The sequence below is a fragment of the Chrysemys picta genome, chromosome 1 (assembly GCF_011386835.1).
Source record: "Chrysemys picta bellii isolate R12L10 chromosome 1, ASM1138683v2, whole genome shotgun sequence".
Classification (NCBI taxonomy): Eukaryota; Metazoa; Chordata; order Testudines; family Emydidae; genus Chrysemys; species Chrysemys picta.
Genome location: NC_088791.1, coordinates 82,226,112 through 82,243,183, shown reverse-complemented (window position 1 = coordinate 82,243,183; position 17,072 = coordinate 82,226,112). Strand labels below are relative to the sequence as shown.

Below are 17,072 nucleotides of genomic sequence, written 5' to 3'. Positions count from 1 at the left end.
ATAACGCATGTTTGTGTACATATAAAACATTTGAATGTATTTGTACTATATGGTGACAGGTTTCCGAGTGGTAGCCATGTTAGTCTGTATCAGCAAAAAGAACGAGGAGTACTTGTGGCACCTTAGAGACTAACAAATTTATATGCAAAAGAATAAATGGACACAAATCAGATGTCAAGAATTATAACATTCCAAAACCAGTCGGAGAACACTTCAGCCTCCCTGGTCACTCGATTTCAGACCTCAAAGTCGCAATACTTCAAAAACAGACTGCAACAAGAAACTGCAGAATTGGAATTAATTTGCAAGCTGGACACCATGAAATTAGGCTTGAATAAAGACTGGGAGTGGATGGGTCATTACACAAAGTAAAAACTATTCCCCATGCTATTTTTCCCCCCTACTGTTATTCACACCTTCTTGTCAACTGTTGGAAATGGGCCATCCTGATTATCACCACAAAAGTTTTTTTCTCCTGCTAATAGCCACCTTAATTAATTACTCTCATTATAGTTGGTATGGCAACACCCATTTTTTCATGTTCTTTGTCTATCTTCCTACTGTATTTTTCACTGCATGTATCCGATGAAGTGGGTTTTAGCCCACGAAAGCTTGTGCTCAAATAAATTTGTTAGTCTCTAAGGTGCCACAAGTACTCCTCGTTCTTTTTGTATTATATATGATTATAATTTTCTGTGTGTGCATTTGTGTATGTGTGTATTTATTTATTTATTTATGTGGTGGCAACATTAGTAGTTTAGGGTAGGCCTGTGAAATAATTCTCCCCACTTGTTGGAATTATTTATATTTGAAATTATTTATATTAATGTGGGAAACCACCAAACTCTAATTTAACCACAAATTCCTTTATTAAATCCAAAGACCAAATGGTGTGTGTACAATTGCTCCAAACATGCCTAAAAAGCCTCAATAATAAGCAGTTTACTACATCCAAACAGTAACAAAACATTTATAAAGATTTGGTCAAGATATTTATAAATGGGCTAAACCCAAGGATGCTTAGAACCATATTTGTTGGCTCCAATGTGGTCAGGCAAGTAGTGGCAATGAATCCTTTGAGTTTACTTTTTTTTTATACTCTTCAACAAATAAGTACTGTCATTGCAAATTACTGTCTTCAGTTACAACCAATTTGAGACAATTTCCCCTTATTTCTAGTCCTTATTCAGTTAAGATTTACAGCTTCCTTTCCTCCCCTCCTTCTTGCAGTCTGACAGTTTGTTCTGGATTCACACAGACTTCAATGCTGGTGTGTGGGGTGGGAAGGGCCAAGCTGGCTCATTTTAAGACAGATTCTTTTTGTCTTATTTAAAACCATTTGTACTCACCCCTATTGGTCAGAGACCTTCTTTTTAGAAGCTTTTCCTTTATGTCATTTGTTATTCTTTGAACAGACATCTTCCTTATTTTATTCCTTGTGTCCTTATCCTTTCCTTCTACTTGCTAGTCAGGGCCTTCCTTTACAACACACACATCTTTTAGTAACCAAACTCAAGCTAACAGTAATTCTTTAATTTCATATTTATTGAACACCACCTGAAGCCTAACCAATTGCTGTCTACGAGTATTTATTTATTTTTGGCCAAATTATGACATAGCTAATGCAGTGGTGTAGGGGTGTCCATATACAGCTAGTAGTGCTGAAGGGGAAGGAGACTGTGCAGGACCACTGTGTCCTGCCCTTGTGCCAGCTAAGTGGGAAGGGCAGAAGAAGGCAAGGATAGGTTAGAGCTGTGCCAGCGTGTTGGGGAGCATACACTGCTTCCTCTGGGTAAAGGCCCAGCATGATTTACTCTCTTCTTGGAGCAGCAGGGAGACTCCTGGGGCAGGAGTAACAAGGTGTTGCCCATACCTTTGAGCTCATGGCAAAGTCACAATTGAGCCGTTTATTGTCACATCACTCTGCACTAACGATTTAGTGGAGGGCTGCACTTTCAAGTTAACTGACACATTTAACATAAAAATGTGTATTGCGGGCTATCCAGGTCCTCCCCCAACCTTTCTGCTGCAGAAGTGGTCCTATATCTATGTTTGTATCTCAATGTAAGTGCATATGTGAGTGTGTATTTCGATGTATGGGTATATATGTAGAGAACATCATAGATGTGGTAGTCGTAGCCATGTGCTCAATTAACATGCCTGCCTCACTTGCTCTCTGCTCATTAATGCATCTCAACTGGGCTTATTTCTGATTTTCCTCATCATTAAATAGATTTAAACAGCCATGTTAACCTGACAGATAAATATTTTTTTCTTTCCTTGACTTGTGGAATTTCCCCTCTAAAATCACAAGCAGTACTCCTGGAATGTAATGTTTAAAGCTCAATGTGTTGCGACTCCATAGAGCTGTAAATGGGAGCATTATAACACAGAAAAAAGGAGAATCCCAGCTTGCCAGTGGGAGTCAGCATTTGATTCTAATTATGGAAGGTCTCAAGTTATCCAGTTTCAAAGCCCCGTTGATTTTAGATAAAACTCTTTTAGGTTACTTTTAGGGTTCTTTGTGGCTTACTCTGAGGCTGCCCTGTACAGTTGGACTTAGGGCAAGTGAATCGCTCGTTTTTCAGTTGTCTCTTTAAAAAAACTCCTAGTAAAAAAAACCTTTTAAATTTTTTTTTTCGTTAACCTGTGTGGCATATGCAGAAACATGGTGGGTTGGTAGGGTATAAAGTTTTCCTCAGGACATGTTTAGACCTGTATAACTTCCTCAGGCTTCACTGCTAATGAGTAATGTGCCATCTCAAACTCTTGCTAATAAATCCTTTATACTACACCACAACATTGTGTATTTTCTGCATATTTTATTTTATCTTATCCAAGTTCTTATACTTTACACATCACAATGATATCAGAGTGCCTATTTTATATATCTATATATATAGATATATAAAATATTACATATATATAATATATAAAATATAATCACAACTCATGTTTAGTTAGTGTAGTCAATGAAGCATTTCAGTGTGTTATTAAACATCTCTGTTATTTTGAAAGCTACATACCTTTTTCTCATCAGCTGTAGCCTGTGTGAGTGACGTAATTTATTCCTCCTCTGTGGAGATGAAGCATTTTTTCCAGGGCTCTGTATTTATTTCACTATTGTATAAATGTCTTGTGAATAAATCCAAGACATGTTTACTGTATTTGGCAAATCATTCAACATATAAAAGGCAGGCTTTTCTTTTTTCTCTAACTTCATTTTTTTAAATGTTACATATTTCCTCCCCTCACAGTTGCTTTTGTAATTCTGCATTGCCAAAAAATTTGGATAAATTCCCCCTGCAAAGCATAATGCTCCACTGAATGTTTTATTGTATTATCTACTATTCTGCCAAAACAAAACTGGGACAAATCAACATGGAAAACGTTCAGGTCAAGTTTGTCATAGTGATGTTAACTCTTAACTTGGAAGCTTAGCAGATGCCTATGCAATATTCCTACTCTTACATTAATGTGAAGTGCACAATAAAAGTACAGGCTTCTAACCCCAAAGTCTCCTACATCATAACTCTGAATACTACCTAGTGACCTGTGCTGTCCAGATGCTTTTCTTTGTTTGCATACTCCCACAATGTCTGTCTCTGTGTGTGTATGTGGAGATAAGCAAGACCAAATATGGAATTCAGTTGTGATGGAGCACTTCCTTAGAAGGATGAATCATAGTACTTGGTGTGTTGCTGGCAGAGTAGTTATTATATAGCACATTGCCCAAATAGTGTCTTGGGAAAGGAAGCATATTCATATTTAGGAAAATAGAACATAGAATGTCAGTGGGGAGCAGGGACTGAGACCAAACACTAGTTTAATGTAGTTTAATGTAGAAATAACATTTGCCAAGAAATATAGTAAGATGCAGTTTAAAATTTCTTTATACTTCGCTTGTGATAGTATGATGTAAATCTGAGGCAGACCTATAATAGATAGTGAGAATTAGCATCTTATTTCACTTCCACAAACCAGCAGAGTTTAATCATATATGAAGAATGCATTGAAACTGATACACAGTATATTTAATTCCCTATATTTAATGGAATGACAGCAGATTGATGAATAAAATGACTAATCTGTAGTCAAAATAGGGAGATAAATCAGAAATCAAGGGAAGAGTCCTCAGCTGTGTCGAGTTCATGCTCAGTGCAGTTGAGATGGTGTGGCGGGATGCCCCCAGTCCTGGGGCTGTCACAGCTTAAATGACCCACAAAGTGACTTATAGCAGCCTAAGAGTGCTCTAATTTGCAGCATCTGAAGTAGCCTCCTAAAACCACTCTGTCAGCCAAGGACTGGCTAGAATACTGTGTTCCTTGGTCATGCCCCTGATTTGCCGTCACTCCAGTAAACCCTATACTGGGTGTGAGTAGGTGCTTGGAATCATCAGCTGCCCCTACAGGGCAGCTTTCCTGATACCTTGTACTGTCCTATGTTGAAGGTCTGGCCACAGAACTAGAAACGTTATGAAAAGCTTCTTAAATGATGCAAAAACTTTACTTTTAATCTCCTTGTAAACATGTGGGGGCGGGGGAGGGGAGGAGTTTGAGCATTGGCCTGCTAAACCCAGGATTGTGAGCTCAATCCTTGAGGGGGTGACTCGGGGAAAAAATCTGTCTGGGGATTGGTCCTGCTTTGAGCAGGGGGTTGGCCTCCTGAGGTCCCTTCCAACCCTGATATTCTATGATTCTATGCACTTTTGGAAAAGATAGACAACAGATATTCATGCAGAGTGGAATATATTGGGTTTTAGTTTTGTATGTCCATTAAGCTTCCAGCGTAGCCCAGGACAGTCTCTTTGTGTATGCATCCAGATGTTGAGATCATGTAAAGTCTGATTTAGAAGAATGTTATTCTTACAGTGATATCTTCCAGCAGCTACATCACAATGAGCAGCGATGAATACGTCAATGCAGGCCTTTACCTTAGGAAAGGAAACTACTTCCTCTAATTTTTAAAGTAAAACAATGAACTTTGAGAATAGTAGGAACTCGTGAGGAAGGACACAGACATCTGGAATTTCGGTCAAGTGGCTGCAACTCTATTAATCCCATAACAGAACATAGATAACTGGATAAATTCATGGTGGTTAAGTCCATTAATGGCTATTAGCCAGGACGGGTAAGGAATGGTGTCCCTAGCTTCTGTCTGACAGAGTATGGAGATGGATGGCAGGAGAGAGATCACTTGATCATTGCCTGTTAGGTTCACTCCCTCTGGGGCACCTGGCATTGGCCACTATCAGTAGTCAGGATACTGGGCTAGATGGACCTTTGGTCTGACCCAGTACGGCCTTTCTTATGTTCTTATGTAACAGGATAATTTATCAGGCCAGCCTGTGTTGACCACAGTGGAAAATGGGGGAAGGCAACAGGCACTGTATGGTCACATGGATTCTCCCCCTCTTTTTGTAGCTCAAATCCAGAGCATCACAGTTCCAGGGATCAAATTGCTTGTATAAAACCAAGGCCCCTTAGAGCCTACATTACTCCCAATGCCTATAATGTCCTATTGCCCAGAACAGCCTAATGCTAGAAAAAACAATACGCCTCTTAGGATGGCTCAGGCTTCCCTGCAAATCTAGCCCCTTTTCCTAGGAAAGGTGTGTTAATGGGAAAGGGGCTTCATCTGAAACCTGCTGCCAGAGCCTTTCACCGCTGCTTCCCCACTGCCAGAGCTCTTCCTTGCTGCTTTGTTAGAGCCTTTCCTACTGCCTCAGATTTTCCCTGCTGTGGGGAACAACTCCTGCCGTTTCGAGTCACTGGTAAGCTACTGTGCTAAAAATAGCAGTGTAGACACAGGTGGCACTGCTTGGGCCTGTAGAGAGCTGTGTAGAGTATATGCCCTATACTGCCCAGTTCTGGAGTGTCTTTATTCACCTAAGTATTGCCTCACTATCTACACTGCTGTTTATACCCATGCTATGCGGCATACATTGTATGTACTCTACACACCGCTTTAAGTTTAGACATAAGCTCAGGTACAAGTGATAATACGTCAAATAAACATTCATTGTTAGCTGTTTCACTATTCATCCCAGCATGGAAGGAATGAGAGGAAGTATCATATTAAGTAGATGTACACAAACTCCTCTTGTGTGACTGCTCATTTTGGCTAGGTGTTAGAATGCGTGGGGGGTCGAAGGGGAGCATATTTTGGTTCGTTTTCCTGAAGCGGAACTGCGATTTCAAAAGTTTGGGAAATACTGCAATAAAGCAATTATAAATGCCACTTTATTATGTAAACATAGTATCTAATATCCTGAGACCAACGCAACAACAATGGCACTGCACACATTATAATGTGCCTTTCCCAGTGTTAATTCAAAATTAAACTATGCCAGGGATCTCTCTTTCAAATTCTGTCATTCATCTTTAAGGTGCATGAAAATGTTCAGCGTCTCATTACTTCTTTGAAGCACCTTTACATTGATTACTATAAAAATACCTTCTGAGGGTTACAAAGGTATTGTGATAATCTGCATATGAAACTGCTGTAATGCCGTTATAAATATGCATATTAGAAATCAGGTTGTGAAAAAGGTGCTATGCTGGTGCTCCTGTGCTGGACCTGTTTTCCTGGTGTTAAGAAGGCTAGCTAGAGTTTTTGTTTTTCTAAAGGTTAAAACATACTAATTCACACCATAAACTCAGGGTGAAATTGTGGTACCATTGTAGTCAATTGGTGTTTTGCCACTGATATCATTGGGGCCAGGATTTTACCCGTATAACCTTAAAAACAGACATTCTGTATGTATTGTTTATTGCATATATAATACATATTATAATATAATCATGTAACTAAAAATAGTTATTTTGTTTTTCTAGAACTGTTGTGGAAAATGTTATTGCCAGGCTAGAATTCACATTCAGACTTCAGTCTGGAGCAAATTTTCTTGGCCAAGTTTTAAGCCTTAGCAAGTATATTTTATAATGGAAACTCTGAGGGGACTATAATTATATTCGTTCTAATGTGAGCTGCTACTGCCGAGCCATTTGCCAGATTGCAACATAACTTAAAAACTGATGTACCAAAGAATAACTCTCCCCTCCCTCCAAACTTGTTAAAAAGCAAGTAAACTAGTATAAAAGGACTTTTTTGCCCTTTTAAATTTGATGAAATTTAACAGTAGTTAAACTCTGTATCCTCAAAATTAGTCATGAATAGTGTTTTAATTTTCTGTTAAACTAACCAAAGCAAAATCAATTTGGGATTGGTGCTTAGATGCTATGAAGAAGTGTGCTTTAAAAATGCCCAACATAGCTAGAATTACAGTTCTTTCTGTGTCTTCTCTTGAACCTATATATTCCAGGAATTGCAGAACATAAACCACCAACTGACGCTTTTGACACTAAACTTGTGAGTGCTGGGATTTTTCAAGCTGCCAGCCAGCTGAATTCTTAGAAATGTTTTGTTTAAAGAGGAGCTGAAAAACAGAGTATGCAGTTAAACTGCGGGGAGAACATTGGTAGCGGAAAGATGCACACAAAGATGCTACGATGGGACAGGAAGTTAAGAATTCAGTTATACCTACATGGGGATTTTAGGGAGACAATGAATTCCTTGAGCTGGAATTTTACTGTGACACCCAGGAAGACAGCTGATAAATTTCAAAAAGTGCCATTGGCTATTTAAGGACAATGGTTAAGATCTTGGCTTTAGTTCTCTCTTTGAAAGATGGCACCTCCAGCAGGAAAATGGCCTCTGTTGCTGAGGCATTGATCAATACTGATTTAGAGGCCTTGCTGCTTGCAAAATGAATTTTGCTAAAGTGTGGTGAGAAAAAATTGAGACTCCAGAGCTCCTCTTCACTAAAAGGCCACTCTTAAATTTGTGGTGTGTTCAAATTAAAAACAAACAACCCTCCTGAGTTGACTTGTATGCAGAGTTTTATTTTCCAACAGAAAAGTCTGGCTTGAGGGAGTTAGCAGAACACTAACATGTTAAAACAGGCTAAATTCTGAATCATATTATGAGTTTGGTGGTTTCATGCTATTATCATTTTTAATGTCGCACGCTGCACTCATTTTGGCAGTCTCTGTTCAAGAGAAGCTCATAGAATATCAGGGTTGGAAGGGAGCTCAGCTAGTCCAACCTCCAGCTCAAAGCAGGACCAATCCCCAGACAGATTTTTGCCCCAAATCCCTAAATGGCCCCCTCAAAGATTGAACTCACAACCCTGGGTTTAGCAGGCCAATGCTCAAGCCACTGAGCTAGCCCTCCCCCCAAGCAGTAACATGGTTACCGCTGTCCCTGGGTGGGCTTGAACCAACATCCTTTCGGTTAACAGATGAATGCGCTGACCCATTGCACCATAGAGACACATATTTTGAATATTTGGGGATGTTGCACTTCTCTTGAGATGTGATAGGGCAAAATGAGGAAACTTCTTGAAAAAGTGAGGGTATGATGCCTTATACCAGTGGTTTTCAACCTGTGGTCCATGGACCCCTGTGGGTCCGCAGATTGTCTAAGATTTCCAAAGGGATCCGTACCTCCATTTGAAAATTTGTAGAGGTCCGCAAATGAAAAAAGGTTGACAACCACTGCCTTACACAGAATTACAGGTGAGGCAGTGGCCCACAAATTTAAACATACAGAGAAGTACATGAAAGGGTGAGGTACCTCTGACATACAAATAATTTTTAGCTGTCACAAAGCAATTTGCCAAACACATGCATGAGCTTCAGTAACATAGAAGCTCAGTTGTTTCAGTAAAACAAATCAGTCTTCAAGATGTAGAAATAGTGGCAACTGAATCAGCTACCAGAAGACTAGAAAAAGGGCTTATGTAAGGAGTAAAGGAAAAGTGTTAGTTTCAGTCCAGAAAGCAACTTTACTGAGCACAGTTTAAAATATAGAGAGAGCAAGGGAGCCTGAAAATGGGAATTATAATTGTAATGGTATGCTATATGGACTCTGGCATTGACTGCTATAATATGAAATAGAAATTAAAATATAGAATTATTGACAGACCTATTTCATGTCTCAACACAATTTTGGAGATTATTAGTGTGAGAGACTTGTTCATTGCTCTGGATAAACTCTTGTGAGGAAATGTGAGTAATAACAGTTGATCAGATGTAAGCAGAATTGTAATTTAATTTCCATTTAATTGCTGTTATAGAGTCTGACAGAAAAGCTGCTGAAGAAAGAACTTGATTACACCCAGTTAGAAGAAAGGCACTATGAAGAATCAGTGAGTAAAAAAAATATGCAGGCAAGCCTTCACCAAAAGGACCTGGACCTGGAACAGCTTCGAGCAAGGCTGTCTGCCTCTGAAGCCTCATTGCAGAGATTACAGACAGAACTGGGTGAGAAGGGGGAAGCAAGCCACAAACTTAAGGAAGAATTGTCAGAAATAGAGACAAAGTATCAGCATCTCAAGGCAGAGTTTAAACAGCTACAACAGCAGAGAGAGGAAAAAGAACAACATAGCCTACAACTGCAGAGTGAGCTTAATCAGGTGTGGTGCCTTCAAAAATATTGTTTTCATTCATATTATTCTTTTCAATACTACACTTTTCTCTATATATTTGTGTATATGTAATATAGAGCTTCTGTGTGTGTCTGTGATATCTACATTTAAAATCTCCGGGAACTACAGTGCTCTGTGTGTGTATGTGTACACATTTGTTTATTGGAGGGGGGAAATGCAAACATGCTGCTAAATGTGTATTTCCTGGCTCTTATAAATGAAAAATAAATTTCAAGTGTCATGTTTTGGCATGTTAGAGAACTAAGCAAAGAACACAAAGAAAGATGAGGTAAAGGTAAAAGAGGGAGAACAGAAACTTACTCTGATCAGTACTGTCATACCTGAAACTAGTTATAGGGCCAGACACTTAGTTGGAGCAAGTTGGCGTAGAGTTGTGCTCGCTTACACCAGATGAGGGTCTGGTCCATAATTCATATTGTTTTAGTTTTGTATCTCTAAGATTACTAATGCTGTCTGTTTAAAATAATTAAATTTTCTGCTCTGTGTGAAAGGAACCTCTAATTCCTTTAACCTTGTAAATAGTTCTTTATAAGTAGCTTTCCATATAATACTCTTCTTAATCTAAATTAGCCTTAGAGCTTATTTCTTGTTTTCAGAGGGCTTGTCTGCATTGTGCCTTAATCCACATCAGCTGGAGTGTAAATTCTAATGCATGCTGCTGGGTCAGGAACTCACTGGCTCATGTGGACCCTGCTGGTGCACACTAAAAGTTCCCTAGTGCATGTTAATATAGTCCCATTTCAAACAGCACTACATTAACATCCACTAAAGAACTTTTAGTGTGCACCTGCAGGGTCCACACAGGTCAGTTAGTGTGCAACATGCTGGTGCATGTTAGAATTTATACCCCAGCTGATGCTGACTAAGGCACTGACTGGACAAGCCCTGAGAGTCAGAGAAATCAATAATTTCCAAATTCATCATGCCCTTACCCATGAATACGGATCTTGAGGCATATCTGGTGTCTCTCTCCACCCATTTTTGTTTTGTTTTGTTCTGATCACATTCTTTTCCTGACTCTAGGTGTGGAGTATTGGCAAAAGAAAATGCTACTTAGATTACTTAGTTTTCTTGCCATATAGGAAAGTGATCAAGCCTTCCTCATGTGTCTAAAAGTTTTGCAAGGCTGTAAATAACAAAGAGCAAGTAATATTGTTTCTGATGGCTCAGAGTAGAGTAAGTTGTAATGGGATGAAGTAGTACAAAAGAAAGTTTTGGTTGAATATTGGGAAAGTTTCCTAGTTGTAAAGCTTGTTAGACTGTAGGATAGTATAGAAGAAGTAGTGGAAACCCCATCGTTTGATTCCTTAAAAAATGTACTAAGCAGTGAATGTATTATAGAGAAGAACTCTGCATGACTAGAAGAACAACATAAAGTCCTAATAGTTTTTTTCAATTTCTAATGTCTGGTTCTGTGATTTGAACCTTTATATTGGAATGCATATAGTGAACAGTCCCATAGTCCCTTCACATGCTAAATCCTATGGAGTATAGTCAGAGCTACTTTCATAGAGCTGTGGGATTGACCCACTATTATTCAATGTTAGATGAAAGTTGACTTTGAGGTGCAGTTTTGTTTGATCTTTGTTTTGTTGGGTGCCTCTTTGTGTGTAGTATGCGAGATCAGAGAGATGTTTGTGTTTCAAGAATCACGCTCAATCCTTCAATAAGAAATCTGTGGTTCATTCCAGCTTGGTTTACTTTACTTTTAGGCCTGTGCTTTTACAGCTTTCCCTTTTTCATAAAGTAATTTAAATAAATATGTTGGCTTGATGCCCACCCACAAGCCTGTAATAAATTACACCTTAACCTATGCATGCATACTTTCTACTGGAATCTCCTGTGGTTTGGCAAGAATCCAAGTTTAATGGGGGAAAAAAATAAAAAGCTGATGCTTGGAGATGTGCTGAAGTTTGCAGTTTCATCCATATGCTTAGGAATCCTGATGGGTGACATTGCAGCCATCTTTCTAGACCGCAAAGAATGCAATTTCCGAAAGCACAACCAACTGGCAGAGTTCAGCTGGAAACTGGTTTCAGACTAGGAGGGCGTGCTCCAGCTAAGCAGGGCTTGTGAAAGGATTTTTGGTGGGGAAAAAAAAACTTGGATTGCCTAATAAATTTCTAGGAAAGGAAGTGTAGATGACACAAATCTGCCAGTGATACCATCAGAAAGGAATTCAGTCCAACCAAGAAAACCTGCCTGAAGGGGGATCACTGGAGTTCCCAAAATTGTCTGTTGAGACCAGTGGTCCCCAAACTGTGAAGCACTCCCCTGTAGGGGGGCTTGGAGGAATGTTTGGGGGGCATGTGTGGCGGGGCCCAGGCCAGCCCCCATGGGGGTGGAGAGGAAGCACCACCCATCCCTGCTCTGCCCCTGTCTCCCTTCCTGGCCCCCCTGGCCCTAACCTTGGCCCCACTCCTGACTGCAGTTCTGCTCCTGGCCCCAACCACAGTTCCTGGCCGTGGCCCTGCTCCCAGGCCCCCTCTGGTTCCTGACCATGGCTCTGTGTGTGCGTGTGTGTGTATACCAGTTAGGGGGAGAGGGAAATCAGTAAAAAAAAGTTTGGGGACCACTGATTTAGACATGGTGGAGGGAGGACTTTAGGGTGGATTGAGAGATTCTGAGTCTATTCATGATACAGTAACTGGTTACTCATAGAAAGAGAGATTTGTCTTAGTTTTTCCAGTTTCTTCTCTAATCGCTTTGTACAGTTCCCATATATTTCATATTGTTGTTCACTTAGCAGTCTTAGCTCATAGTTTTGAATATTGGAAATAGGTTTATAGCTATCTTTTTATTTCCCTCTTACCTGTGACTGGAGATGATCATTGCAAGGGTGTAGCCTACTAGGGTATGTCTACACTGCAATTAACTGCCTGCAGCTGGCCTATGCCAGCTGACTCGGGCTCACAGGTCCCGGGCTCACAAGTCTCAGGCTAAAGGGCTGTTTAATTGTGGTCTAGATGTTTGGGCTCAGGCAGCAGGCTGAGCTCTGGGACCCTAACACCTCGTGGGGTCCTAGAGCCGGAGCTCCAGCCTAAGCCCAAACGTCTACACCACAATTAAACAGATACCAGTTAAGATTCAGTCACAGAATACTTTTTTTCACGTGTGAGATTTTACCTCAAATGAAGCTGAGGTTGTTGGTGTGTTGAAAGCTTTAATATCCTATCTGGTCCTAAAGTCAGCAGTGTTTCTTTTAATTTAAAATTAAATTAAAAAAATGAGAAATAGTATTTTAAATATTGAATTTTTGAAAGGTATCTTTATGTGTATGCAATGTAATTATTTTAATACATGGAATATAGCACACACAGTTCATTAGGATTAATCATTTCTTCGGGGCTGAAGGAAAATTTGTGGATGATCTGTTTACGGCAGTGGTGGGCAACCTGTGGGCTGCATGCGGCCCATCAGGGTAATCTGATTGCGGGCTGCGAGACATTCTGCTGACGTTGACCATCTGCAGGCATGGCCCCCTGCAGCTCCCAGTGGCCATGGTTCACCATTCCTCACCGCTTCCCGCAGCTCCCATTGACCGGGAGCTGCGGGGGGCTGTGCCTGCGGACGGTCAACATCAGCAAAATGGCTCACGTCCCGCAATCAGATTACCCAGTTGGGCCCCAGGTTGCCCACCACTGGTTTATGGCCAGAGTTCGATTATTCCTAACATTTTATTACGTGATATTGTTCATGATGACATAATGAATTGCCATTTGCTGAATGCCTAAACATGGTTTATATGGTAACTCACCTCACTCTCTAGTGGAGAAAGCCCATGTGTCCTCTTATCAAAATTGTCTCAAACAGTTGTCGGCCCAGATCCTGGAGAGTTCCATGTGCTTCTGCAAGGTACAGGGCACCCTCAACTGCCATTCTAGCCGGCAGTTGGAGACCTCAGAACATTACAGGGTTATCCCTTAGTCTTCAGCAGGAAATGCTCATTACTTAAAACAGCCAGTCTGTGAGTGATGTTAACACTTCTGATACAGTAGTTTTAAAAAGTACGGTTTCTCTATTTTGTTTCCATTTTGCTTGATGATGACTGGAACGGGACTCTGACAGCATAGCTGATAGTTTCACTTGTTTATGGAGAACCCAAAATTGTGCGTTACAGAGAATATAAAAATATAAGTTGGTCCTGGCCCTGATCTTGTAATGACTTGGATGGACCCATGTGCTTGCATGCAGCTCATTGCAGGATCAGGACTTAATTTTTTATGTGATGTGGTGAGTGAGAGTAACAAACAGTTGAGAGATGGGGGAAGAAAAGAAAAGGGTTTCAATAAAAAGATGATCCAGTTTCTCAGTTTTTGATATGTGCACATCTCTGTGGATTGGTTAAGTGCATGTCTGTACAACATACTTTTTTGAGGTGACCTGACAGAAGTGGGTTTCACTGAGTTATTTGAAAGAGGAGAGGCTGTTGGTATGGTTAGGCAAACAGAGATTAGAAGAATGTTCCACACAAGGTGGTTTTGCATGAGGAAGGCTCTGAGACAGTAATTGAGGGATGCGGAGTGGTGGGATGCAGGGGGAGAGGAGAAAAGGAAAATATAACCCTCTCTTTTCCTTAGAAGTGATAGCTGCTAATAAATATTGGTTTTATCATGCAACTTTGAACATGATAGCCTACTAATTGGTCATACCTTTTTAACTCCAGAGATTTTTTTTCTTTGTACTTATTACTGATTTTACTTATATTCTACTCGCTATGGTAATGTCTTTGGTTATACAGCCCTATTAGCTAAAAGTTCATCACATGTCCACACTGCGCCACACCATTCCCCACAGAAGTCAATGGTTTAAGAGCTTTTGGCCATATACTCTGCCTCTTGCTTCTATAGACTAATTTTTTGTGACATTAAAGCAGAAAATAGGTATTGTGCTTAGCAGTATCTTACAGGAAAAAATAAAATGCATTTTGATCACATTGTATATTAAAGGGACCTTTATAAAGGTTAATAGTGTTTTTTAAATAAATGGTTAATCAATTTATATAGCTTAGTTAGAATCCAATAGGTCAATAAGTTGCATATAACCATGGCTTGTAACCATCTATAGCCCCTTCTTCTAACATAGAATCATAGGACTGGAAGGGACCTTGAGAGGTCATCTAGTCCAGTCCCCTGGACTCATGGCAGGCCCAAGTATTATCTAGACCATTCGTGACAGGTGTTTGTCTAACCTGCTCTTAAAAATCTCCAAGGATGGAGATTCTACAACCTCCCTAGGCTATTTATTCCAGTGCTTAACCACCCTGACGGGAAGTTTTTTTCTAATGTCCAACCTAAACCTCCCTTGCTGCAATTTAAGCCCATTGCTTCTTGTCCTATCTTCAGAGGTTAAGAAAAACAATTCTTCTCCCTCCTCCTGGTAACAACCTTTTACGTACTTGAAAACTGTTATCATGTCCCCTCTCAGTCTTCTCTTTTCCAGACAAAACAAACCCAACTTTCTCAATCTTCCCTCATAGGTAATGTTTTCTAGACCTTTAATCATTTTTGTTGCTCTTCTCTGGACTTTCTCCAGTTTGTCCACACCCTTCCTGAAATGTGGCACCCAGAACTGGACACAATACTCCAGTTGAGGCCTAATCAGCATGGAGTAGAGTGGAAGAATTACTTCTCGTGTCTTGCTTACAACACTCTGCTAATACATCCCAGAACGATGTTCGCTTTTTTTGCAACAGCATTACAATGTTGACTCATATTTAGCTTGTGGTCCACTATGACCCCCAGATCCCTTACCGCAGTACTCCTTCCTAGGCAGTCATTTCCCATTTTGTATGTGTGCAACTGATTGTTCCTTCCTAAACGGAGTACTTTGTATTTGTCCTTATTGGATTTCATCTTATTTACTTCAGACCATTTCTCCAGATCATTTTGAATTTTAATCCTAACCTCCAAAGCACTTGCAACCCCCCCCCCCCCCCCCAAGTTTGGTATCGTCCGCAAACTTTAAAAGTGTACTCTCTATGCCATTATCTAAATCATTGATAAAGATATTGAACAGAACCGGACCCAGAACTGATCCCTCCGGGACCCCACTCGTTATGTCCTTCCAGCATGACTTGAACCATTGATAACTACTCTCTGGTAATGGTTTTCCAACTGTTTTGCACCCACCTTATAGTAGCTCCATCTAGATTGCATTTCCCTAGTTTGTTTATGAGAAGGTCATGCGAAACAGTATCAAAAGCTTTACTAAAGTCAAGATATACCTCGTCTACTGCTTTCCCCCATCCACAAGGCTTGTTACCCTGTCAAAAAAAGCTATCAGGTTGGGTTTTTTTTGTTTTTTTGTTTTTCTTTTTGACTCTCACTTATCACCTTATTATCTTCTAGATGTTTGCAAATTGATTGCTTTATTATTTGCTCCATTATCTTTCCGGGTACAGATGTTAAGTTGACTGGTCTGTAATTCCTTGGGTTGTCCTTATTTCCCTTTTTATAGATTTTTTTATAGATTTATAACCTTCTATAACGCATGCTGCTCATGTCTCCAACAGGCTTATAAAACCTACTAATTATTTATTGAATATACATTGTTTATAAACGTGTGTGTTAAGAAAGTGTGACCTTCATTTCTGTAACATGTAAAATGTTGTTATACTTCTGATTTTTTTTTTTTTTGTGGAGCTTTCTTCTTACCTTTGGTGTTTTCTCCCAACATCCGGGTACAAATGACATCAGCGGTTAAGCTGTTGCTGCAAACTTTCCCAAGTTTGCTCAACTCTTGTGCATATTTTTTAGAAGGAAATTACATTAGCAATTTACCACAACTTCTTGCCTCCAATCACGCACACAAATTACTAGTATTACTATGTCACAATTACTAATAGTCCATCACCCACAGGTGGAATGATTTTTAATTTACAGTGGCTAATAGTGTGGACTTATAAAGGGAAATAACTTAGCTTCAGATATTTTCATCCACTGATGTAAGTGCTCCAGTTAGGTGGAAGTAATTTTTCTACTGTAAGGTCTGACCCATTCAATGTTTTGCATTGAAATACTTCTGTCTTACTCTGTAGTTACCTGTTGCTCCTGAATCCACAAAATGGAAGTTCACATGTATATGTCGGTTGGGATTCAGTAGTGTGTAGGAGTGGGCAGGAGGTAAATAACAGCTTGAGGTTTCAGAGGGAAGAAAAATTTGTTTGAATGGATGCCTGTTTATAGCAAATAACTGTAAAGAAAGCCCTCAGCTCCTTTAGCTGATGACAGCGTCATAGAATCATAGAATATCAGGGTTGGAAGGGACCTCAAGAGGTCATCTAGTCCAACCCCCTGCTCAAAGCAGGACCAATCCCCAACTAAATCATCCCAGCCAGGGCTTTGTCAAGCTTGACCTTAAAAACCTCTAAGGAAGGAGATTCCATCACCTCCCTAGGTAACCCATTCCACTGCTTCACCACCCTCCTAGTGAAAAAGTGTTTCCTAATATCCAACCTAAACCTCCCTCACTGCAACTTGAGATCATTACTCCTTGTTCTGTCATCTGCTACCACTGAGAACAGTCTAGATCCATCCTCTTTGGAACCCCCTTTCAGGTAGTT

The 17,072-nt window shown here is 40.1% G+C and overlaps 1 protein-coding gene across 7 annotated transcripts in view; it reads left to right on the top strand.

The window, feature by feature from the left end:
• Window positions 1-17,072, top strand: part of EEA1 (early endosome antigen 1) — a 118,858-nt gene that overhangs the window by 59,185 nt on the left and 42,601 nt on the right. For all 7 annotated transcript variants that reach the window (XM_065560510.1, XM_065560524.1, XM_065560535.1 and 4 more), the window contains one exon: window positions 9,137-9,475. In XM_065560510.1, coding sequence (XP_065416582.1) covers window positions 9,137-9,475 — 339 coding nt within the window. The remainder of the gene's footprint in view (window positions 1-9,136; window positions 9,476-17,072) is intronic.